The 26,224-nt window shown below is 42.0% G+C and overlaps 2 protein-coding genes across 2 annotated transcripts in view; both read right to left on the minus strand.

The window, feature by feature from the left end:
* Positions 1 to 315: 315 nt before the first annotated feature.
* On the minus strand, positions 316 to 14,163 carry dera (deoxyribose-phosphate aldolase (putative)). Its single transcript, XM_035626704.2, has 9 exons — positions 14,005 to 14,163; positions 12,074 to 12,171; positions 11,652 to 11,799; positions 9,629 to 9,724; positions 9,347 to 9,481; positions 6,068 to 6,196; positions 3,379 to 3,491; positions 1,929 to 2,078; positions 316 to 582 (listed from the first exon to the last, which is right to left on the minus strand). The coding sequence occupies exons 1-9, from the start codon at positions 14,033 to 14,035 to the stop codon at positions 526 to 528; spliced, it is 957 nt and encodes a 318-aa protein (XP_035482597.1). The 5' UTR covers positions 14,036 to 14,163; the 3' UTR covers positions 316 to 525.
* A 5,474-nt stretch (positions 14,164 to 19,637) lies between these two features.
* hmga2 (high mobility group AT-hook 2) overlaps positions 19,638 to 26,224 on the minus strand; it is a 41,748-nt gene continuing 35,161 nt past the window's right edge. Inside the window, exon 5 of the mRNA XM_035626581.2 lies at positions 19,638 to 25,626. Within this exon, the coding sequence (XP_035482474.1) occupies positions 25,558 to 25,626 (69 nt within the window). The 3' untranslated portion in view covers positions 19,638 to 25,557. The remainder of the gene's footprint in view (positions 25,627 to 26,224) is intronic.

Here is a 26,224-nt window from a genome sequence, read left to right on the forward strand (position 1 = left end):
AGTTTTCCGTCTTCAAATGGAGCCTGAAAATTTGTGAGCTGTTCAATCAGATCTTTTAAATTCACTTAACCCCTGATTAATCCCCAGCGCTCCTCAGTTGGTCGAGCTTCCTGCTCGTGAAATTAAGAGCAGAGGAAGCCTCAGTAACAGATTCAGCGCACATTGATGGGGATAGGTCGGACACTTGACAAGCGTATGCAAAAATCATTCAGGCAACATGAAGCAGAGGCTTCCCCAATGTAATGGAACCCCTCAGCTCAGGGTCTTTCTCGGGTCTGAGTGGAAAAGGGAAAATGAGAACATGAGCAAGTCATCTTTCCACATAGACCATTTTTTATTTCTTTAAGTGAGGGCCAGAGTTTTAAGACTTTCAGGACATGGAGGGCAAAAAAGCAAATTGATAAAATACTGTTTTGACTTGTTTTAACAAAAGATGAGTTGGTTTGTTGCCTGGACGACCACCGACGGGCTCTTTATGGCGAGTCTGAGGTTTTGATTGGCCATGAAAACAGGAAGTCTGCAGCTTCAGGCCATAGGCAGCTCGTGATAGGCCGCATACTGTCCAGTCACGTGATGATAGATCTGTACAAACAAGAACAAACACGGAAATACAGTTTGTAAGGATTTTCAAAGAAAATCGTTTGTTTCCTCTCAATTTCTGCTGATATGATCTTTTTTTACATTCTTTTTATATCTGCTGTTCCTCTTTTGTCTTGACTTTTTTTTCCCCCACGGATCCACTTTTCTGCTTGAACAAGCTGGAATTTTCAGTGTCAAAGTCCAAGCTTTGAACAACAAATGTGAATATGATAGTCAGGGGCGGCTGTGGCTCAGGACGTAGAGCCGTTTGTCCACCAACCCGAAGGTTGGCGGTTCGATCCCACCTCTCGCCAGTACACATGCCGTTGTGTCCTTGGGCAAGACACTTAACCCTAACTTGCCTCTGACGGCTCTTCCGACAGTGCATGGATGAGTATGAATGTGACAGAAAAATGCGTGGTAAATAGCAGTGCTGTATGAATGTGTGAAAGGGTGAATGTGACTTTCCTGTAAAGCACTTTGAGTGGTCTATATGACTAGAAAAGCGCTATATAAATACAGTCCATTTACCATAGGTTCCAGTACTCTCTAAGGCCTGAAAAATAAACATTTTTTAATTTCTTAATATTCAAATGTATTAATATTTTTTGGCCTTTTTGACACACCAGGTATAATCAATACTGGAAACTAAAATAAATCCTGGTTTATATTTCTTTGATTTTGATTTGATACAAGATATTAATGCCCAAACATGGCTCCCCAGATAAGACCTTACAGAGCCATATTAGAGAGGGACTTAGACAATTAACCTTTTTTTTCTTCATGATGGGGTCAGAAATATAAAATAAAAATAAACTTTTAATAATTTTTTTTATTAAAAAGTGCTTTACAATTTAAACAAATAAGGACTTTTTTTCCTCAAAAAGTAGTTTTAAGAAGGGATTTGAAAAGAGGTTCAAAGGGCAGTGAGTTCCATAGTGCCCAATTACCCTCAGTCACAAGCTGTGACTTGTGAGTAACCAGCAGGGCTCCATCCATAGTGGACGAGAGGGCACATACCGGGTCAGTAAATCTAAGAGGTATTTGGGAGCAAGGCCTAAAACTTGAGCAATAACATTTTTTTTTTTTAAATCAATATGAAATCTAACAGGGAGCCTGTGTAGGGTGGCCAGCACAGGGGTAATGCGGCCATTCCTTTTTGTCCCTGGTCATAATATGAGCCGCAGCATTTCAGAGGAATATTTAATTGTAACAATTTCGATAGAATTATAATGTTCTATCTAAAATGTCAGATCGAACGTTATAATCCGAAGGTCATGTTGTGAAGAACAGTTAAGACATGAGCAAAGTGACATGAGCAAAGTGACGTGAGCTGTGCGTGTCCTCACCTGTCTCTCGATATCAGCCAACAGGCTACTGGCTCCCAGGCGGAACATCTGGGGACAGAGCCAATCGTTGCCCAGCTCCTCTTTGATCAGAGAGAGCCACACCAGGGACTCCTGAGCCGTCCGGATGCCCCCCGCTGGCTTAAAGCCCACCTGAGAGAACACACGCCTCGGTCAGAAGGAAGCACACTTCACTTGAAAGCATGATTACACTCTTAACGTTCATGGTTTTAAAGAGTCAAGAGTAATTTAGACCAAATACCCTAGAAAAGAATATTGATCACGTATATGACGTTTTTGTGCGTGGTTTTCTTGGATATTTAATGAAGATTAAATTCATTAGTGCTAATTTTGATCTTACAGCTATGCTAGCTATCAATTCACTCACTTTTCCATGATATTGGCAACAAAACAAAACTAGAACAATGATATTCTGCTTATAGCATCTAATATGTGATATGACAAAATACACAAGGAAAAATCCATCCGAAGAACTACTACTTGCCCTAGCTACAGTTGCGTGGCACATATTCGGGCCTATTTTTGTCTTCTATCTACTTCGTTTGTGATTGCGCCATGGGAAGAATTTGTTCCCCGTTTGGTCTGAACACATCGTGAGAATACTGCTGCTGAATGAACAGAAGGGGGCATCGCAGTACACAACATTCTATTTGCAGATTTAAATACACTCAGCAGAGGGAAGAACAATATGAAACTGAAACAATTAGCCCTGTAATTTTGCTATAAATGATTTACTAAATTAAAATTAATGTAAATGCCAAAAAGAAAACATAGGTTACTTTAGTAGTGCATCACTGTTTATTGTGTGGTGGTAGACACACTGACATGTCTTTACCTTTGGCTGCTGATCTTAAGTATAATCAGATATTGATGAGGGAAAAACTGTGTAGACTCTTTATGTATCTGCCAAAAAACACTGCTTTAATCCACCTTCTGCCATAATAATTGCCACTGTCTAGTGGAGGGTAAAGGGGAGTAGCTGATGCGTTAAGAATTGGAATACAACTCTTTGTATCTTTATTAAGATGTATATGGTTGTATAGGTTATTGTTCCATCCATTGCCCACATTCATCAATGGCTATTTGTGGAAGTCCCCATAACACACTCACACAACAAGAACAATGTGTGTACACTGCATAAATTTGAGAGCAACACTACATGTCCTTCTGTAAAGGTTTGTGTGTAGTTTTGGTCTGGGTCTCCGCAGACATTGGCACCATCCTGTACTGTAATTGAGCAGATTTACAAGTGCCTGCTCTTTAAAATCCAACGGCTGGTTACGGAATGGACCTAATAAATTAGACAATACTGCCAGTAGAGAGGACGACATCCATGCAACTGATCTAGAGAGTGGCGTAACCGCTTTTCTCTTCACCCCATTAACCAGCAAATATTCACGACCCGCAGAAAGGCAGGAGCTGAGTACTGTACCTTGTGGCCTGTACACAAGAAGTAGTCACGGATGGCTCTCACCATCACTATGGCAACTGGGTACGTTGCGTTGACGGACTCCTTTCCTGTGGAAGTCTTGATGAAGTCCGAACCTGTCGGGAATAAACGGGTGACATGTGATCTTCAATACAGTCGTGTTGTACTCATCATTCATCGGTCAAGACGTTTGCTCCAAACCTGTACAGAAAGATTAAACATGTGACGAGTCAGCAGCACAGTGTTGGGTGTGAGGGTGCAGACAGAGGACGGACAGGGCATTACTCCGATCGTCTGGCCTGGCCAGACAAGAACATATGCTGCTGCTGATGGCTAGCAGAGGGCAGCTGCATGCTCATCAATAAAACCCTTAATTATTCCTTCCCTTCCTTCACAGCCGATTATGTTTTATCTGCTTTCCTGATAAAAATAGAAGATGAAATGATGCTCTTTAATAGATTACCCACAAACTGGAGGCTGCAGGAAAGAGAAGGGAAGGGAAAAAAAATCTCCCCTTCTGCCTCCATGGTGTATAATGACTGTTCATTACGGAACAGGACAAGATGAACATTTTCCATTTCAGTAAAGACATGTTCTATGTATTCTTGTAGTCGGGTCTTTTTTTTCAGCCGCTCTCCCCTCTTCCTCAAACTGGCATAATCCTTAAGATTCGTTATGGGGAGTCTTAATTACCAGATAATGGATAACGGTTATTAAATGCGGGTGGCGGTAATGAAGCTCTATTCATTTGCATGGGCAGGGGGATACTGGCGGGGAGCAGCCAGAGTAAAATAGCCTGCATCAGAGATTAATAGGTGAAATTATCATTCAATTTCAGGAATCTCATACGCAATTCATAGGAACAAGAGGAGATTAAGGAGCGAGTGTGGCGACAAAAGCAATGCATTTTAATAATGATCTCTATCAGAGCCCCTGACAATTTGGTTCTGTAATCGGCTTATTATGTGATGGCTAGTTAAGCATAGTGTGTGTGTGTGTGTGTGTGTGTGTGTGTGTGTGTGTGTGAGAGAGAGAGAGAGAGGGAGAGCTGTATCAGGTTCGCCATTTCCAAAGGGCAGAAGGAAATTCTAAGCAGCAGCGCCACAAACTGGGAGATAGCAGGAATTACACAGAGCCTTCCAACTTCTACTGACTTCAGACTTCAGACTTTTAAATGCTCTTTAGTGCCACGAGACATGACATGTTTCTCCTGACAACAACCTCTCTTTTCACAGCGGTGTGGCACAGTAGTTTGTTCAAATCCACTGGCAGCGAGACTAGAAAGGTGGAGCCAAGTAAACACAGCATATACTGTAGTGGGCTGTGTGGGTTGTTCCTCTATGAAGAGCCTCATCACGTTTAAAACTATTTCATCTGTCGAGCTATTTCAGTTCACCACAGAGATCCATCAGCCAGGTGACGAGCTCATATTCACCTCCAGCTGCCGAAGGGAATCTCAGGTGAAACTATAAACAGCGTTTATACAGAAGGCTCAGCGAGAGCAGCACGACGCCAGAGCGTCCTACATCTGTGTCTACACAGTCTGCAGAAGGCACAGAGTGTGGGTTACCTGCGTTTTAGCAGCATTCAGAGCCCGATGCACAGATAACTGTGATGACTGTGTTGTTTTTGCAGAAATAGCACAGTTAAAACATGGCACAGTACAATTTAATAAGACAGAAGCTCATCTCTCCTGTCACACTCATGAGGCCGACTGACAAATATGACTGAAATGCTTCCTGTGTAGACACGCTGTCAATGAGTGGCATATTCAACTAATTCTGCCTCTGTGTGCATAAGAATAACAAGCCTAAACATGACATTTATTATGATTGTGCCTTATATATTTCATGAAGGAAGCAGATGATGTATTCTATCGTTTCAAAGACATTTTGTATGACAGGAGCTTCCACTTGCTCAGGTTTAATTCACACAAATTGACCTTCCAGTAGCAAAATCAAAAGTCCAGGTTTCTTTCTGAAACATTAATGACCTTAAAGTTCCCCTCCAGTCACGTTTTAAAGTTTATAAAAATAATCTGCTATGCCTAATATTTTGTTTAACATTGTTTACTCCAAAAAGTTTAAAAACTCACTGAAACCATCCACTCTCTCTCCCTCATGAGGAATTCTGAGACTATGAATATTCATGGTATGCAACTTACAGAGGCCCCTCCCACTACAGCTGCTCGCGCTAGGTTGACCGGATAAGGAATGTGCGCAACAAGATGGCTAGTGGCAACATCGGCGAGATTCAGCCATAAAACTTTCACCAACTGTTAATGCTAACACTAACTGTCTACTGACACACCTGCCGTCCTCTCGTGGATGCTAACTGCTAACGCCAACTGTCTGCTGACACACCTGCCATCCTCTTCTGGATGCTAACTGCTAATGCTAACGCTAACTGTCTGCTGACACACCTGCCGTCCTCTCGTGGATGCGCTGCCTCTGCTGCACTGGAAGTATCCGGTTTATCTGCCTCACATTTGCATATTCGACAGTGATTGGTTTCTGTATTTGTGACGTACTTAATATAGCTAGAAGTGCACAGAAATCTTCTCCTCCAGGAGAGGAATGTGAAAACACCCGATACAAGTCCCTATAGTCGATATCAGACATTTTAGAGGAGACTTGTTTGAGTGGAGGGGGACTTTAAGGAGAACATTTGGACAGGTTGTGATGACACTCACCAGCCATCATGGCGACCATGCTGGCCTTGTAGACGTTGGTGAAGGTGCCCAGCTCTCCAATAGCCAGGATGGTTTTCATGTGGGCATCGCCGCAGGCCTCTCGAAACTGACGGATCTCATCATACATGGCTGTAGAGCGAGAAATGAAACACAAAGGGGTTAATTCACCAACTGCAGGATTGTAGCTGCTGTAATTCCTAAACCGACTGGTAAGTTTTTAAAGACACAGAGAGTTAAAGACTCAGTTGTTACCAGTTGAGAAATACAAATAAAATGTCATGTCTATTTAGTGCATCTATTTCAGTCTACAAACTATTGCTATTCCATCAGCTTGTGGTTTCACATGTCCCAGGTTTCTGAGCAGATCCGTAAAAACGACTTGTGATGGCCCCATTCAACTACTCCAGGAAGTCACACACGTCCCTCAGGCATCTAAAAAAGGACACTTCTGTGTGCGTCGTCCGAGACTGTGTATCTTTCAGCGGCCGTTGCTCAGCCTGCTCCACAAAGAGCCGAGACCTCCCTTCTGCCAAGCCACCCAGCAAGCAGAAGCGGCAATTAAAGTGATGCTGTGGATGTTGCCATGCGCGACAGCTCTTTTACGAGACAACCACTTCCCAGTAGAGTGGCTTCCAGATTTTCTCTGTCAATTGCCCACAACAGCCCGCCCCACACCCCCGACTTCTCAAACATCTGTGCACGTTAGGGGTGGTTTCTTTCCTTGGCATGATTCAGATTATGAAGATGGTGACTGGTATACGTGCCCATACCCTCTGCCTTTTCTTCTCTCCCTCCCAAGGGCCACGTTGAGCAAACGTTCAGCTCAAGCAGCAGCAGAGAGGATTCTTCACTGGCCGTCAGTGCACACAGGTGCTTTCAGGTGTGTGATCGTCCAACTCAGTTGGAGCAGCAAGTGGAGGGCCAAGTTAATAGAAAAGGGTGACAGAGATTTATTTTATCTGGACATCCTGATTCGTTTGGCCTCCTCCAGAGACAGAGCTCGCCACTGTCCCCTCAGTCGATACCAGACAACAAAAGTGTCCCCTGCGAGACTGGACTGGTTCTCCCCTCACACAGTAGTGATGGGTAGAGGTAGTGATGGGTTTGCTGGGCACAATGTCAGCCACTCATGGTGGTTCAATTGGGTCCTCTTCTCAGGGACAAGCTCCAGAGGGGGTTGGGCTGTCTCCGGCTCGACCTGCTAGGCCACGATAGTCATGTGGTGACGCTAGCTCTCTCTGTACATTCAGACTACTTATCCCGTCTACAAGGGTTCGCCAAGGAAGAGCTACGTCACACATATTTGTATATACATACATAGGTGTTTTAGTTCAGGTGGGGAGGTATGTATGTCAAAGACAGCAAGAGCATGAATATGAATTGCCTGGAAACGCTCCCACTGTGGGCTCACGGGAATCTGTGCTTCATCAAGGAAGTGTACAATTCTGATTGTTGGGTAAGACGCGGCAAATTCCCGCGGCGGAGAGTCGCACTCCCCCAAGCAGATCATTTGATCCAGCGTTTTTCCGCTGATAGGCCAGCGCCCGGCCCCCGAACGGGAACACTTGGGAGAGCCTAGGTTTGCCGCCTGCAGCAGAATGAAGCCTCTTACGCAGCAAAACAAAAAGGTCTGCTTTTCAGCACCTCTGTGGCGAGAGCATGCTATGGGATCTGTGCCTTTATCTGACTCTCCTCCAGCTGTTTTCTGGCTCCGTCTCTGATCTGTGGCCATCTCACTCTGTCGGGAAGCTCTTGGACAAAGAACTGTCCAAACGAGAGTAAGACACCTGTGATGCACTCAGTGACGCAGTGGGAATAACCCCTGGTTTTTCCCAACTCTAGGGACACTCCCCCTCCCGAGGCAAAAATACAAACCACTCTCAGGTTTCTTTCCTTTAAAACAGAGCTTCTCTCGGTTCTGACGCTCAGCTGAAAGAGTGAGTGAGCTACAGTGTACAACTAAACTGCCATTCCTCTTTTTTGGTAATATTTTGAATGCATTTCCTACTTTTGATCACAGATTCAATCCTCTTGGGCATGGCGGATAACAGTCTTGCACAATCCTGTGGAGAGATGTTCTCCCATTCGTTAACAGATGCTTCTCTTCAGCTCCTCTTTGCTGGAGGGGTTTTGTTACTTTCACTTTAAAGTAATCTAATGGTGTTATATTGGATTCAAGTTTATCGAAATCTTTGCCAGTACTTTTCTTCTTTTCCCCCAACTCTTCTGGGATTTTTGCAGTGTTTGGGATAATTGTCATTTTAGAAAATGCCTCTCCTGCCATGTTTCTTGAGACAGGGAGTCATCTTTTCATTCAGTGTTATATACGAACTTGCGTTTAGTTTTTTTTAGCACTCATGCATTACGCTCACACATTTCCTTAGAGAGGTTAATATGTATACATGCGGGCTGTCAGACAAGCTCACTCAACTTACTTGTATGAGCTTCTGGTCTGTTATGAAGCCAATAATGTTTCACAGACTGCATATAAATAGTTAGCAGGACAAAAAATCATGGTATATATCAAATTAAAGTTTCCCAAATATGGTTTCTGTCATTTTAAGAAGTTCCATTCACGCTGATGTATGTTCATGTGGTCACATTTGGTTTTGATGACTTAGGCCAAGGAGGTTATGTTGTCACCCGTCTGTTTATTTTCTGACCGGCAAAACTTTGTGGAAGGATGGGACATGGGGGACAGAACCCATAAATTTTTGGTGTGGGTCTCGAAAAAGGGGCAGATTTATAATAATGCAAGGATCTTGATGAAATAAATCAGGCTTTATTTAGGGGACTGATATCCTTTAGTGTTCAATTTTGTCCTCCAATGTGTGATTGAATCTAAGTGATATTCTAGATAATTATTTGAATGCTATAACAAGGGGGTGAAATGTCATAATTGTCAGCTGAGACTTGCAATTGCTGCGCAACACAACATAAAATTATCACGTCCGTATTTGTTCTTAATTCAAACTTGAGTTGGACTGTGGCCAATTAATCACATTTAACTTTGACAAAGCCCAGACAAATTTAGTTTTTGCTTTTTAATAAAAGGACCAAAAATTGTTTTTTACAAAATATTTTTTTAAAACTGCGCCCTGACAAATGGGCCACACCATCTGTTGACAAGGACTGTGCGACACAGCCACAGGAAAAGTAGAAATAATTTGAATGATGGCGTAGTCATGTAAAATCACTATATATATGCCTTTTATTTGATGGCTCTTTTTTCCTGTGCTTAAGAGCGCGTGTCTTCCTCATCATGTGATCGCAGCGTACCTTTCCACTGTCCTGTGAGTGCGAGCGTCCTGTTGATGACAATGTCGATCTCCGTGGCACCGTCGGACACAGCCATACGCACTTCCTGCAGCCGGGTCTCCAGTGGAGTCTGGCCAGCTGGGAAACCAGTGGCCACTGGCAGAGGAGGAGGAAGTCAGTGAATATCAAGTACAAGTCTTACACATTTATTATTAGGTACACAGCACACATACTAACTCATACCTCAGCTCAACATTCATTCCTTTCTTTCCTGCAGTAAAGATTCCTTTTCAGGCAACTTACCTGAGGCAACAGGGAGGCTGGAGTTGGCTGCTTTTAATGATGTGACTGCATCAGCCACACGAGATGGATAGACACACACTGCTGCTGTAGTCACTCCTGACAAACAACACAGAGCAGAGAAGGAGAAACATGGTCATGATCTGGTCTGTGTCGCCCTCTGCAGGTTGTGACGTCATCGACAGGCTACGGAGCTGCTGAAGGCGAGCGTTTACTGTTCAACTTCACTGTCTGAACCAAATACATTTGACTACCCACAATCCACCACAAAACGTCTGATCGTGTGACTGCTATCTGATCGTCTGTGTTACTTGATTCCTGACACCATATAACCTTCGGCTCTGCTTTAACTTGGCGAGTACAATGTTACTATTATTGATACAAATAATGATTGACAAAACTGTGACAATAAGACAAACCTGTATTATTTGATTTTATTTTTATGTTTAACTAAAACAACTAGTTCATTTGTTAGTCAAACCAAAGAATATCTAATCTCAATAGTTTCAACAATCGGTCATCTGTTCGAATAACTTTTTAAGGAGCAGTAAGCAATTTTGGAGAAAGCGCGTCTCTCTTTCTTTGATGTTTTTGTGATTTTTAATGCTCGGGCCAGGCCGCGAACCCACGACCTCGGGTATGGGAGTCCGACGCACCAAAGGCCAAAACTGCGAAGTTGCGCCACCACCCGCCAGCACGTCACTTAAGGTGTCGGCGAATGATGTTTACAAACTGGGACAAAATGAGACGGAGAAGGAAACAGGAAACAAACTGCGGCGAAAACGGTGCATTTTTCTGCCTGAATACGTTGAACCTCCACTAAATGTTCGACAGATCACTCGTGTTACCGCCTTTACTTTTGAGAGTTGTCTCCATCGATTTTGGTGAAATTAAATCAGACTTTCGACCATTTCGCTCTCGTTGCCATCGCCACAAGGAGCAGGTCTGTGTGACAGTCCGTGACAGCTGGCCCCGCCCCCTGCACAGGACAGGCTAGGACACAGATCTCTCTTCAGGATTGGAAATCGCGAAAATTTACTCATAGCCGAATGCATTAATTCATCACCGCAAGCAGCACCAATAATGTCAGAGCTTATCGATACTAAGGTCTTTGATAATTTAGCCCCGGGCCCCCTTTAATACCGGGTTTGGGTACCCATCCCTGTAAGACGGCAGCCTGCGCCAAAGAAGACTAACACTCCACGGATCACTGAAGATTAAGTAAGGCATGAATAAATTCATCGATATGTTCAGGTAATTAATTAGCTATTTTAGGATTAACATCTTCCTGGAGATGACTGGGCTTTTTTCACTTCAGTTTGGCATTTTTTACCAGCGTTAGTCGCCACTCTTTTCTTTTTTTGTACGCCTCAAACCTCTGTATGAAACTAATAGTACCTGAATTTAGTACGATTCACATAGAAATATTACAGCATACACCATGTAAGCTCTGCAATGGTGACGAAGACAACAACAACAACAACAGAAAATGAAAGTGTTGCACCAACATTAAGAGAATAGTACTGAAAGAAGGAACTGGTTGGTACCGGTACTGTATTTGTTCAGGGACCGCCATGTGGTGCCATATAGGTGCACAAGTTCGAAGACCATTTCATCACACATGATGCATTATAGCTTTTTGCGCTTTGATGGGGCCCCATTTCGTGCAGTAGGTGCCCTTTTTATTTTTTCGCCCCCTGCCCCTCAAACAGCCGGAGTTCGCCACTGTTGAACAGTATACTGATCACCGATGGTACCGCCGTGGGGGCGGTCCGCAGCACAAAGTTACTAGAAGTAAAGAAGACCTGTCTTGGACCTCAAACGTGGTTGGGGTGTGTACCCGTTATGTTTTTTTAATATTTATGTGTTATTATTTTGTTCATTGACAGTGTAAAATTCTGTGAGAATTTTAAGACGCCAACTTGGACTCAAATTGGCATTTTTAGCTCATGCATGTTGAACCCTGGTGTGTCTGTGTGTGTGTGTGTGTGTGTGTGTGGCATTTCTGGAGGTAGCAGACGCAGACCTTTGTCGTTCATATCCAGCTTCCGCAGCAGGTCGTGTCTGATTGGCTGGATGGCTTTCAGACACAGCCGGTGGACGTTGGATGGCGTATCGTCTCCGGCCAGAGTTGTCAAGTCAATACATGTTACAGCCTTCAACAGCCAGGCGGCCTGCAGAACACAAAGGGGACAAGTGGCACAATAAAGAGGCAGCCAACATAAGAGCAAAAAGTAATAGTTCATTTTCATTGCTGTCAGATGCTTTGTCTTTTAAATTTAAATTTGAAGAGATTGTTTTTTGTTTTTGGGGATTGTCATAGTTGCACAGAATAGATACAACTATGAAAATAAAAAGACAGTGACAAACACATGCATACCGGTGGACACACACAAATTCATATGTAGTTGATTATCTGTTAAAGTTTTGGTGAAAGGTAAACTCTACCTGCCACTGTTTCTTGAGGAGCTTGTGTCCTTGGATCTGCTGCGCCCTCTTCAGGACGGCCTGTGTGTTTACTCTCACTTTGGATATGGCATCCAGGTCTGCGGCCCATGAGCGGGGGACGTAGAGGGAAAACAAATACCTGTCAGTGTGTTTACATTCAGCTATTTGTGAAATATTTTCCTTGATTGCTCTCGTTGGTTCTGTTAACAGCTGTTATGACGCCTTAGAACTTCCCTTTCCATACGATAAACTACTTTGCAGAAATGTGAAGGGAAAATAAATTAGACTATCCAATAGAGACACATCCTGACAGTGTATTTAGCATAGCTTAGCACAAAGCACCAGAAATGCTGAACATGTTATATTTCATAATGACGTCATCAACTTGATATGATGACAAACGATTGGTTGATCTAGATAAAGCAGTAGATTGTCTCTCTAATATTATTGGTTGCAAAAGTGAATGCATCGCTACACAATATAATGTCATTTTCCGTCTTCAGAGTAACTTCATCATTCCTACCATATGATCATACATTATTTTGGGATCTGTGTAATCTATAGGTTGTGACTATATTCCTATAAGAGGAAGAGATACCTGGTCACTTATCATATGACATTACATGACGGGGAATCATTTTCTGACCAATAAAAGCTTTAGATGGTCTCCTACTATTTGCAGCTATGTCATGGAAAAAATAGTTTTTTTCGGCTCTTCCAGCTATGTCGGCGTGCGGGGTAAATATACAACTCAGAATATGTAAATAGTAAGACTTTTGTCCATAAGTACAATACACGTAGGCAGATTCTCAAATATGGTAATTAAGGATAAAGCTGAAAAACCTGCAAAAGATTCATGAACAAATCATATTTGCACAGAAATTACAATCTTTCACTTTAGATAACAGAGTTCTGTACTGCAGATGAACCATTTCATTTTAATATCATGCAACTGCCCCAAAGGTGTGAACTGGACTGCAGAGGAGCCGGTGGCTTTGACAGACGCGTAGAGGTGTCGCGATAATTACATTATCGACTTATAGTACGATACATGAATATGAACTCAATAATTTTTGTTGACCTCAATAACGAACAGTGTCTACATGCGTGTTTGTTGAAAAGTTGACGAAAAACATTGTTTCTTTTTTGCAGGTGATCATACATAAATGAACACAAAATGATGGACAATATATTCAATTTCTGTGAAAACGTTCTTCTAAATATTACACAGTACACACTGTAGCTTTAATCAATCACCGGTGTCGTCTATAAAATGTCAGAAAATAGGGATTTTCACTCAGCAGCAACACGTTTCGTGCACGACTACTGTACGCTGCATCTTCACGAGTCAGCCATCGAAAAAAAAGGTCTTAAAATGCCGATCATATTGTTTAACGCAATAATTTCTGGGACAATATATCGTGCAACAAAAAGACGTTATCGTGACAGGCCTAGGTGGGAACGATACTGCTGATGACGTGTAAATCAATGCGTATGTCACAGCGTGTCATGAGGATTGGTTTTGAATCTATACTTAAACTGTTGTATGTTACAACTGGACTCAACAGGTCAGCTGATCGGGGAGGGACGGACAGTCATGAGATGTCAATCACAGTGTGGTGGAGAGGGCCTCAACAGTTCACCAGTATGAGACACAGAATGGAGTCCTCCAGCCTTCCTAGTGTCACGTGTTCACAGGTGTGCGTGCCACAGAGGGGTTACACAGTAAAGTGTCCGTGTGCAGCAGGTCAGTCGCCTCTCCCACGTTACTTATTAACCTGTCTCTCCTCCTGGCTCCGGTTTGAAGCGGTGCAAGCCAAACCACGTTTAACTAACTCTTCATTAGGTAAACGTCACGTACTGACCGCGTGTCGATGAGCCACTGAGCTAACAGCCACAGGCTAACGGGCGCAGGACCGGACCCTACTCACCGAGCTCCGTCCCCGGGTTCCTGGCCGACATGTTGACGGTTTCGACACCGTGCAGATGTTGGGGTTAGCAGCAGCTTCCTGCCACCTCTGGCCGGACCGACCCCGGAGCTCCACTTCCTGTCTTCAACACGGCGCACGAGCGCTGCGGAAGAGGAATCCCTTCGCAGTAAAAGCCAGATATTTCACCATGAATTTCATTTGTATGGTCAGAGCTCTTAAAAGTTATGGGGAAAAAAGTAATGCAGTCAAACGTTTTAACATTATTGAAGAGTATGATTTACAGACAAAGCCCAAGCTTTATTTTCATTCAAATATTGATATTATGTGTTGTTGTTTTTCTATTCTTTCTCATATTTCTTATTTTATTATATTTTTTCACCTGATCCTTTATAAAACTGTGAAGAATTTTGGTCCATATTGTTCGTATGTGGATTTGCTTCAAAAAATAACACTTTCCCCCCCTCAACTTTATCAACAATAATAAGACAAACAGTGCAGTGAGTATAGGGGAGAAACATATAAATATGTATATTCAACTGTGGAACTTATGTATGTATATATGATGACAGAATAGTAAATAGTAAAAATTAGAATACATAAACCAACAAGCAATGACAAATAAAGACATTGATAATGTTGCCTACGTCCAGCATTTCTCAAGAGATTCTTTTATTTTTTTATTTGTCTGTTTTAAAGGATTCTACAGACAGAGTCATAAAATGTCCAACATGAATCAAGAAAAGAAACTTAACAAATCTGGGTTTTTATTGAATTATTGAAATGCACTATATTGTAGTCAATTCAAACATTTCCTTATTTTTGGAAAAAAAAATGTCCCTCCATATATTCCTGCTTTTTTAAGAAACACTACTTTTGAACAGAGCCATGTGCAGACAGATTGGATCGACACTGTTCACTCAAGTTGAATACTGCCTGTAGGTTAGCAGTATAGATACTCGCTGCAAAGTAGAGTTGTGACAGAATATATTGTTTCTTATGTAATATAAAAGGGCAACATGTTTAAAGAATCAGATTGAATTTTATCAGTAGATCTGAAACTATTTAAAATGTGCATTAAAGCATGTTTTGTGCCAAAAACAGGGAAACAGCCTTGGAGTTTGATTCATTCGGTTTACGAGACCTGAAACCGAGGAATGCTTTGAGGCGCAAGTCTTAATGGAAAAGGGATCATCCAGAAAAAAGCGTTTTGTGTGCATTATCAGATGTTGTCCTCCTCCTTCACCCAAACCAACATTCTGTGAGCCATTCTCGTGGGAGGAGAGTGGCAGGGGTGAGGTGGTTAGGGGACAAGTTTCAGGGTTTTTTTTCCTCCCTGACTATGAAACAGTTGATCAGAAACATAATTCATCATATTATACTGTACATGCATATATACCTTAGAATTCCCTAATTCAAACAGTCTGCTTGCATTTTAACAATTGATATCATTCAAACTAAGTAAATACTCAAATGCTATTTTTGGCACAAATCTTGCACAGTATGCACTCGATACTAAATGGTAACTATCAATAATATCTTAACATATCCGTTTCCAACAATAGACACAATGTATTTATTGGATTTTCCGAAACACTCGTTTTGGTTTTCACCAACACACTGACACCGACAAATCCAATCTCTCAAGTTCTTTCAACTTTTTCTGTCATCAAGAACTTCTCATTACACTGTTAACTACGGGGACAGCTATAAGCGTGACAGCTCCTGCTTTCAAGTTACTCCTTGACCACCTTTGCGTTTCTTTTAGTGGCCGATATTCTTTTGTCTGACACTCATCACATTGACATACATATAAATATGAAAACAGCAGGTGCAGGTGTATGAAAAAACTAAACAGAGTCTAGATATTATACACTTTTGTACTGTGGCACAGACGTGACCTTCTGTCTTCGTCCATTATCAAGCAGAAATTGGGTCGGACGTAAGATGACTTTAAGTGACCCTGATTAAACTCACTATCGAGACTCTCCCCTGAACACACACACACACTGAGTTTCCTTCACATCATCCCAAAATAAAATCATACTTTTATTTTTCAAACTATGTAAGCTTAAGGTCGTATAGTCCTGTAGGATGGAGAGATAACTGGGTAAAATGTTTTCTATGCATGAGGTCATTTCTGACATCTTTGTCAGACTTTCTTTGACTGTCACATCCGCTGTCAGTAGAGTCCGAGCTGCGTCACTACGCTGTAACACGGCTGTGAGTAGAAATGGCGCTCTGTTATCATGATAAGTTTTTTTAAAAACATATATATTATTTTAACAGTAAATGTTGACAGGTAGTCCATCTCACGGGATATACCCAACTCAAGCAGGCTTTCTAGTCTTCAAAAGTTTTATAGTGTAAATAAAACGTATGTGAAGGTTTTTCACCAAGATACAAATAATCCCTGTCTGACCTTCGAGGACCACTCATCCGATTGACATCGAACTCTCCAGGTTTGTAGATGGAGACACGACAGAACCTAATCTGTACTTTCAAATGCAGATGCTGTGCAACAACAAACCACAGAATGTTTGTAAAAATACCATGCACTGACAGGTCCATTTTGAAAGTGCTGTAATTAATGAGCGAAAACATACAAAGACACTGCCTAGCCCTTAAATGATTCAGGCTGCACAAGCACTGCATTTTTTATTTGTGATTCATGACTCAGTCGTTGCTTCGGCCAAAACCACAGACCACCACCCACTGAAGTGTACAGAGGGCTGTCCCATTGCCCACCCAGGACCCACTGTTGGGTCCTTTTCTTTTGCAATCAGAAGCAAAATGTGTACAAAATCTGTACAGGGATGAAGATATCACCACGAAATAATAATAACAATGATAATAATCATTTGGGACAGGACCAAAAGGAGAAGGCAGAGGCCTCACGTTCGCGTGAAGGGGCCACGATGTACAGACAGGCTCTCGCCTCACATGCTCGAGTAATTGTTACATACCAGGCTTATGCAGAGGCACATATCGGATCTGCGGCTGGGGGAGGCCCGGCCTGGGCCAAATCCTGCCTGGTTACCATGGAGCTGCTGCATAATATTATGGAGACACATGTTAGGGACGTCTTGTATTGTTATGTAGTCCTTGTGAAAAAAAATATACATATATATAACTTCAAGTGATCGGCCACAATATTTACTTTCAGCTTTTATAGCCTGGTGGCGACAACAATCACTGACAGAGGTTGGAATATCTAGTGTGTAAACATATCACTGTTTATACAGCACATGAAGTCTTATAGTCAAGATCACATGCGGTTCATAAAATAATTATCATCACTCTTTCTATAGAGCTTCATCAGCTAGTAAGTTTAAGCGTGAAAAAGGAAATGAAGGAAATGCTTCTTTTTTAAATTGTTTACTGTTTACTTACTGTTACTTTCCTGTACCAAATGATGTTCCTGAGTTTCCACTAGATGTCAGTGCAGTGCTGGATTTTGGCAAATATTGCCCCTTTTTAAATACTGTTGAACTCTCAGGGTTCTAGATCTTTTGAAAAAATATATAGATAAAAAAAACAAACTGATTTATGTAATGATTGACATACTTTTAAAAACGTTTTTACAAATATGAACCATGCAACTAAAGTTTGTTCAAAACTATTTAAAGTATATTAAGCATGTCTGGCTGAAATGTGTTCAAAAACAATAATAAGTTTGAATAATTCACTCAGTTAACGCTTCACTGATGCTCATTATTTAGTGTCACTGTAAATGCGATGAAAGTTACGGAAAAGCTGCATAATTTAATGTTAAAATAAAGTGGTATCATTACAAATCCCCTTTTTTGTAGACTTGTACTAGTTTTGCAGCCAAGGTGCTTTTCTCTGTTGTCTTTCAGGACACTGAACATTCCAGGAAACGTCTTTGAAGCACGAGACTGGGAATGATTCATGAGTTATGCTTTGTAGATAACATATTTTTGCAGTGTAGACTGAGTGCTCACCCGGTACAAAATAGTAAACACTTCCTGGTGTCCCGTGTGTCTGGTCATCACACTGCTGAGGTGGAATTCCCCCCAAAGCAGCTTCAGGTTACCACTGAAGTTTTTTTTTTGTTGCCGACAGAAATCTTTCTCTGCCATCAAAGTGCATCTTGGTCTCCTGGGGGGCATATTGCAAATTTCTCATGGATCCACAGAGGATGTGCTTTTCCTTTTTGTCTTATTTTACCGCTTGGCCGCTTTGATTCCCTCGCAGAAATGTGAATGGTCCGCAGTTACGCCATTTTGGAGCGGTTTTGAGTGGCAAGTGGAAAGAGGGGGGGCGACTCGCTGTTGTGGTTCGGTCAGCCTTCCGAGTCTGTGCTTCATTAAATTGAGGTCATGCTCAAAGGCGAGGGCAAGGGGGGAGGAGTGGGAGGGGGGTTGACTGTAAGAAGTGAAGCAGGGGGCAAAGTGAGGCCCAAATGAATCACAGAAGTAAGAAGAGGAGGGGGGATGGTGTTCTTCAACAACTGGGCTGTGGTGTGAATGACAGGGCCCTGAGTCAGTGAGGGACAGAACCAAGTGGAAGTGAGTCAGTGGGCACACCAGAGCTCTGCCTCGGCCGACCACACACACACACACACACACACACACACACACACACACACACACACACACACACACACGCTGCACGCCAGACTAGCCAGTGGCTCAGGAGTTAGGGACGTCTTCCACAGACTGGATTCGACCCCCTGTTCCCCCAGTCAGCATGCCAAAGTGTCCTTGGGCAAGTCACTTAACCCTAAGTTGCCTCTGGCCGCTCTTGCGACAGTGTATGAATGTGACGCGGTAAACGGCAGCGCAGTACGAATGTGTGTGAACAGGTGAAGGTTGAATAGTTTCGAGCGGGCGTAACTAGGCGCGCTAGACGGGCTCTATCTTTTCATGTCTTTGCACTTCTTGTGCTCCTGTACACTATGAGGGTCCCACGCAAGCGCATGGCTTCAACCCCCAGTAAACAGGTGAAAGATCTCGGAGTTTCTAGAGTCACATAAAAAGAAATAGCAAAAACTGTGTTTTATCATCTAAGGACCATTGCCAGAGTGTGACCAACACAGAGACTCTGGTGCACGCTTTAATTACCTGCATAACTGACTATTGTAATGCCTCTACTTCCTGCTCTCCATAAAAAGAATATATAGCTCAATAACAACTACTCCAAAATGCAGCCGCACGTGTGACATTACTTTTGTTAAGTCTCTGCACTTCGCTACCTGTCTGCTTCAGAACCGATTTTCATATCTTTTTTATTGGTTTCTATTTATTACCTTTGCCCCTGTCCGTTTGTTTTGTTTTTTATCGTTTGGTTTGTTTGATTGTCAACAGGTTTAAGCAAAGAATTCTGAAGGGATTTCCACAAAACCTGGTGGACGGATGGGACATGGGTCAAGAAAGAACCTATTCAATTTTGGTGTGGATCCAGACAAAGGGGAAGATCCAGACATATTTTGTGTCCACTTTCTTTAACATTGCAAAACATTTTCACCAGTTTCCCATGGAACAATTCAAGGATCTTGATTCAAATTCAAACAGGTATATTTAGGGGACTGATACTTAGAGTAACAGCCCTAAAAGATCAGGATTCATCTAGATGGTAAACCAAGAACTGGAATGAAAACTCACACATCTATGTTATGGATGCCATACATTTTATTGTGCTGAATAAAACACATAGTGAATAGCTATAAAGACTTTGTTTAACAAGCAAGCAAAATCTGTAGTGAAGTCAAGAAAGTAATATTAGGTGGATAGAGGAAAGCGATAAAAGTTAGACACTGTAGAAGACGTTTGAAATGATACACAAGGGTGGAGGCGGAGGGAGCGCTGGGACGTCTCTCAGCCAAACTCGCAGACTAGAACTACATAACATTGCATAATGTAAGAAAATTCCTTTTTTCAGAGTGTAAATGTCCAGTTTCACCAAATGGTGACTGAGAGGCAGAGAAAAACAGTCTTACAAAATGTATCCCCCACAAAAATAAACTATATATATATAAAACTTTAAGATGTTCTCCGTGAGCTCTCAGACACCTGAATTTTTTAAACAGTATTTAAGTTTGAAGACGAGGTAAAAGTAGGCCTTTTCTTGGAGGTAGTAGTGTGTATTTGATTGTACTAGAACATGGTATCGTAAGGAGAGACGATCGACTTCAGTAAGACTCATCGATGGTGGCTTCTGCAGTCGTGCTGCCCGACACTGAGGTAACGCCGCCTCTCGGAGAACGAGAGCTGGTGTTTTTATGCTCTACTGAAATCAAGTCCACGAGTCGAAGGGAAATGGAAACTTCTGAAGTCCGAAGCCTGGAGCTTATTGAACTCAGTAGACACCATTTACATCTGGAATTGTCATGTGGTCTGTATCTGGATCTACACTGTCTGGCTCCAATTGCATTGCAGTAAATTGTCAAATTTGCTCAGGTAGTTTCCTAAATCTTCAAGTGACCCGGAAGTATTTTATCGGCAGCCATGATAAGAGCTGTTCAGATTCTCTAAATGCATAGGAAAGGAGCTTCAATGCTTCCTTTCCTATCTCGTTTAGCATGGGGTACACTGGAGCTTCATATGCGAAATATGCCTTGAGAGATTATTCTAGCAGAAGTTGGTGTAGTTACCCTTTAAAACATTTTGGGTTTTTGTTTCTTGAACTCTAATCTAGAATCTAGATACAGGTCACACGATAATACCACGTGGTATTAAATGATGAAGCCTCTCTTTTTCAGAGCACTTTGTGTAAAGCCACTGATCAGCCTGCTTTAACAGTCGACACAGTTTAACAGCAGCTTGTGATTCTCTCGGTTTATAGACTGCTCTGGTTGCATGAACTTACACCGTCACCTGCACAGTGTTTGGATACTGTTAGTGGCATTGTCATTACTGTTACGTAGTCCCTCCTGATTTACTCTACCATATTTAGACTTCCATGATGACAGACCTGTCAGTCTGCTAGTTACTTTGTAATGTTTCACAGTCGAAAGATCTTAGTTGTTACCAATAACACTAACAATGACTCTGTTCGGTTCACATGTCCGAGTGAACCATGACAATGTCACGGTGAGTCACTCTGGACACGATGCCAGGACTGTGACACCAAATGGAATTTATTATTCGTTTTATAATTAACTTCTGTGCTTTGACAGGGATGAGAAAATGTGTCTGGTGGAGGAGCAGTAGGTTGACGGTATGTCTGCTCAGGATGAATGCCTGGCGATTTGGAGTATGATGCTAATAAGAGCATCAACAGATCTGTTTTTACTGAGACCTTAGACCCTCACTCGGATGCCCATCAAGGCTGCTCTGACTCCTTGGCATGGACGCCTAAATGAAAAATCCAAGAGTGTCCGCGACCAACACGCACAGGCGAGCCGAGCAGCGTGGCCCCCGGCTCAGCCAGTCGTGCCTCAGAGCCCAACCAGTACAATTATTCACCAGTGGAAAACTTGGAGTTTGGTCAGTGGCTTAACTGTCGCACAAAACACAGGCGGCCACTGTGCTTCCAGAGGGGCCGTGTACTAGCTAGTTAGCAGCTACGGTTAAGATTGTGATTGTGATGAATAAACATAGACAGCAAAAACAAGGGGCAAAGTACAGGGGTCAAATTTCAGTAAACCAGAAGAAAAAAAGTACTTTGCATTGAGACTAAATGCATCGTTCCAGTCTAAAACACTGCGCAGGTTGTTGGCGGGTGAGAGTTTACCACGACTTCTGTTAATCTGGTAGTTGCCCGTGTTCAATGCTGGTGCTGCTGGTGACGGCGGGTTGACAGGTCACAACCCCTCTGAGGTTCTACCTCTGGCCAAGATCAAAATACCATGTTAACTTTTCAAAAGGCTGCCATGATAACAGGTGAAAGAAAAAAAACAATGTTGTCTATCACTAAGTGAAAAGCAGTTCCAAATACATCTGGTTTAACCATATAACAAGACAAGGAAATCACATTTGTGTTGGAGTACACAAAACAGCTAATCAAGTATATTGATATCTACTAATTAAAAACAAGAAGACAATATTCATGAAGAAAATATACAAAAATCCAAACATAACTGTTCCATAAACCTGAAGGTCACTCTGATTGTGAGAACATAAATGTACTGAGCTTGGAAACTTGAGTGATCTGATACAACATGTTAAGTGAGGAGCTTCTGTAGTCCTGATGTACATCGTATTACACGTCAATGCAACTCACACTGGAAGTAAACCGGCAAAATCGTTCCTTTTTCAAGACTGGAGGTAGGTATTTGTCAACTGATTAGTCCATTTTCATCGGCCTATTTGAGGTACTGTACATATGTAGGTAGTACATAACTCAGGAAAAAAAAAACTATTCAAAACAAAAAAAGAAGACATTTGTAGTTATACCATGTCGTGTCATACATACACTTGATCCGTATTAAAACCATTGAGTGAATCAGTACAAAATAAATTCAAGTTAACACTTTCTCAGAGGTCCCAGTTTGCAGATAATGAAAAACAAAGTTCCATTACAATGTTTAGACACAGATTAATATTGAGGTGGATAAGGAGAAAAAAAACAGTACTTGATAAAGGTTAGCTGCTTTTGCGTTTTCAGTATTTAAAAAAAAAACAAACCACTGAATACAGGCAGAAGGAAATGTCAGCCGAGTCAGCACCAAGTGCATGGGTGTGGATGGAGACAAACTCTAAAGACTGTCTTAACATTGAAATTGAGTTGATTGGACTAAATATTGCTTTTGTATTGACACAACCAAAAGCTGAAGCTAAAACTCTCAGTCTGACTTTAATATTTGAAGCATGATCTTAAAATGATTCCATATGGATATGCACATTTTGAATGTTGGACTGATGGCTTTAGAGTCTGTCTACCATTAAAGGAAAATTCAGGGTTATTTTTTTTCAAGGTTACGATGACCTTACAGTCACATTGCTGAGAAGATATTTTTAAAATGTTTTCCTGATACTGGGGTTAAAGCTGAAATCCACAAATTATTTTGGTTAAAATATTGTAATGTTATGTTACCTGAACATTCAGACTTTAACCAAAGATGGTCACCAGTGGGGGAAAAAAATAAAAAAAATAATAAGAAACAAAGAAAAGAAAAATCTGAATTTTCCTTTAACGTTGATGCATGATACTCTGTCAAATTTTACTTCTGCTTCTTTGTGGATCATGTGGGGTTCACCTGACTGAGTCAAACAAAACAGTTGCGGACAAATTGCCGTTTCCCACCATGACAAGAACAACCGGCAGGACCTCGCTTCAATGTACAGTATAAAGTCACAACACGCTATCAAATATCAGAACGCACTCAGTTTTGTGTGTACCGAGCGACAGCGTTCATGAGCTGGTTGTGCTGAGTCAGAGGTAGATGGTAATCATGAGAAGATATTGCATATCAGTGACCAGAGAGCGCTGGTATACCATCGGGTTTCCTTGAACCGAGGGCTCCCTGGGGTTACAGTGTGATATGAGACGTTCAGTGTCACACCGCTGCTGAATCCAGGTATCAAGTGTGTCAAGAGGTAATGTGTGGTTTGTTCTTGTGGTTTTTTTCTTGAGGTTTTTGCAGGTCGTTGCAGTGTGACGGTGATGGAATCACGGTTTTCTTAAAGCTACGTTGCGCAAACAAGAAACTGAACGATGAGCGAACAGTAGTCCGAGCTTGGTTGTGGAGTACCCGACTGAGTGTGAGGGGGTTCTGGTTCCTTTTCTAGAGATGTGTTAACTCCACCAACGACAGGGAGAGCAAAGCAGAGCTCAGGTGGCGCAATGACGTTCTGCTCTATCAGGCTAAACCAGGCTTACCCGAACCATCATCATCATGGCTTAATTCATGACTTTAGGTTGATCGAAATAAAGCTGAGAACACCTATTTGAGGCACTGCTGGACTAGACTATTTCCTCTTTAATATTTTTGTTGATTTTCTGGAAATAACCTAAATAGAACAATTGTTTTGTGATCTTGATTCCCTCTTATAGAACGTTCTCTGACCATGGACACGTCCCGAGATTCAATGCTTTCAGATAAGCAGTTTGGGGGCCATAATGGGCTTTATTCTATTTTATCTGAGCACATGGTCTGAAGTGCATGGGGCAAATGAAAAGTGTCACATATAAAGTGATTCATATATTGCTTTGTGCTGGATAAAAGGTGAAAATAATAATATGGGTATGGGTCAGTATGGGTATTTTGTGGAACTAGATCCAAAAAAGACCTGGTTATCACTTAAATCGTTTAAAGCTGCACTATGTGAAATTTTTTAAAAAGCTACTGTGTTTTTCAAGCAGCCAAAACAAACAGAGACGATACATTGATTGGTTGGAGTTTTAAAGATTATTATTTGACTAATCTGTCTTTTGAAAAACACTGCCCTGTGGTCTAACACGGCCTAATCGCTATCACAGGTTATATTTGTATGACTTTCGCTGCCACTAGATGTCGCACTAGAGCACCAGCCTCTCTCAGGCCAAAACAAACGTGTCTTTGTTGCTATACCTTTCGTCAGTTTATTTTAGAAACTGTAATCCATCAAACGAATTGAACGCTAGTTTAATTTCAGTTACCAATTGAAACAACCAGTTTCGAGCTAATGTTTGATTAAGGGCATGTTTGGGTACGGACCATGGTCCATGGAATACCTTTGCTTTGTCAATTAAAAAATGTTGTCCTTGCATCGTCGGAGAAATAGCCTACAGGAAGATGGTGTTTTTGTAAAATATAAAGATGATGTATGGGGATCTAAATCAAAATTTGAGATAATTCTTTAAAAAATGTTCGAAATGGCCTTCAGCCAACAGGATGGATAAACTACAGCCTTGAGGAAAGATCTCTGCGTCTCCCTGTCTTCGGGGGTTTAACACCAGTTTGGTTTTGGGTGACTGGTGGGAAGGTCGGACTTGTTCCTTTGTTTTAGAGCCAACACTGGAATACCGGAACAGCAGACATTTGCTCTTTCATTTCTTTATGACAAAACCAGACCGTCCCAGTCTCTTTTCTCGTGTCGACGTCTGGAGAATCAGTCAACGACGATGGGGTGTGCGACAGGGTCTGCTAATGCTCACACTCATATACGGTTGATGGTGTTTTTGAGGGATCCTCAACCACAAACCCCAATTGTCGGGTCGCGGGCCATACATACTGATTATGGCTGCCGGTTTCTGTTTGTTTTAGAGTATTCTTGTTGAGGAGTGTAGTTTTGCTGTACTGTTTCTGCCTGTTTCTGAAAGGCAGAATGTCTGGAGATGAACTTTTATGTGATCAGCCAGTAAGAGCCAGCAAAGATACGATTACTGAGTTTCTTTCTGATGCTCCCCCATGCTGCTGCGTTCTGAGTGATCTGTGTAAAGGAAATGTATCAGAGGAACTTAAAGATGCAGAGCATTTCTGCCTATTCAGTGACAGATCAGTGTGGACGCACACAAAGGCTGAAAACTGAAAGATCAACTGGATATTGGAAATTCTCTAACTGAAGTAGAATAATGTTGGATAAAGGGAAAAAATAAGTGGTCAATGCAGTCTTTCCCCTTTGAAAGACCTGACAGCTGAATGAGGTAGAGGTTTGACGGTGTGGAAGCCTAGTCCCTCTCTGGGGACTCTCCAGCCTCCTCCTCCTCCTCCTCTTCTTCTTCTTCTTCTTCTTCTTCCTGTGAATAAGAAGAAAATGCTACGTGTCACTTTGAACTCTTTTTTTTTCTTTTTAAGCTGAGGGATGAACACAACCACATCTGCTCAGTCATTTGTTCACAGGGTTAATCGAGCAGCTAATTGCTACATGGTCACAGAGTGAATGTTTAACCTCCGTCAGGAAATGGTCGTGCGCATGACAAGACAGAGCCGTCCCTGATGGAGAACCACCGGGCTGACAGGGCAGCCATTCACAATTTATGTCAAGGTCACATTTCAGTCAGTTGGTGATAAAAACGTTCTCAGAGGGACAGAAACACGAACGCTCAAATTCCTGTTGCCTTTACTTACAGGCCTATGGTATATCCACTGCACGTCCTAGCTCGGTCGGCCATATATCCACGTTTCCAGGGAACATAGGCTTCTCAGGAATGCCATGGTATGATACAGGATATGTTGTGACAGTTGTTCTACAGACAGCTGGGTGTCAGTGCTCTAAGGATATAAGAACTTTGAACTATGTATGTATTTCTTGCTTATTCCTTGCAGTTTTGTGTGTGTTTGTCTTTGAAAGATAATCTTTATCTAGCAACACTGCTCGTAGAACTAATCCTACAT

The sequence above is a fragment of the Scophthalmus maximus genome, chromosome 2, assembly GCF_022379125.1.
Source record: "Scophthalmus maximus strain ysfricsl-2021 chromosome 2, ASM2237912v1, whole genome shotgun sequence".
NCBI classification, from domain to species: domain Eukaryota; kingdom Metazoa; phylum Chordata; class Actinopteri; order Pleuronectiformes; family Scophthalmidae; genus Scophthalmus; species Scophthalmus maximus.

Bases quoted from the DNA above. Each gene is read 5' to 3' on its own strand.
- dera (XM_035626704.2), bottom strand. From the start codon at position 14,035: ATGTCGGCCAGGAACCCGGGGACGGAGCTCG. The intron at 9,725-11,651 runs GTCTGCGTCTGC...GTTGTTTGTCAG, and splicing joins GCTGGATATGAACGACAAAG to GAGTGACTACAGCAGCAGTG. The intron at 6,197-9,346 runs GTACGCTGCGAT...CTCGCTCTACAG, and splicing joins ACTCACAGGACAGTGGAAAG to CCATGTATGATGAGATCCGT.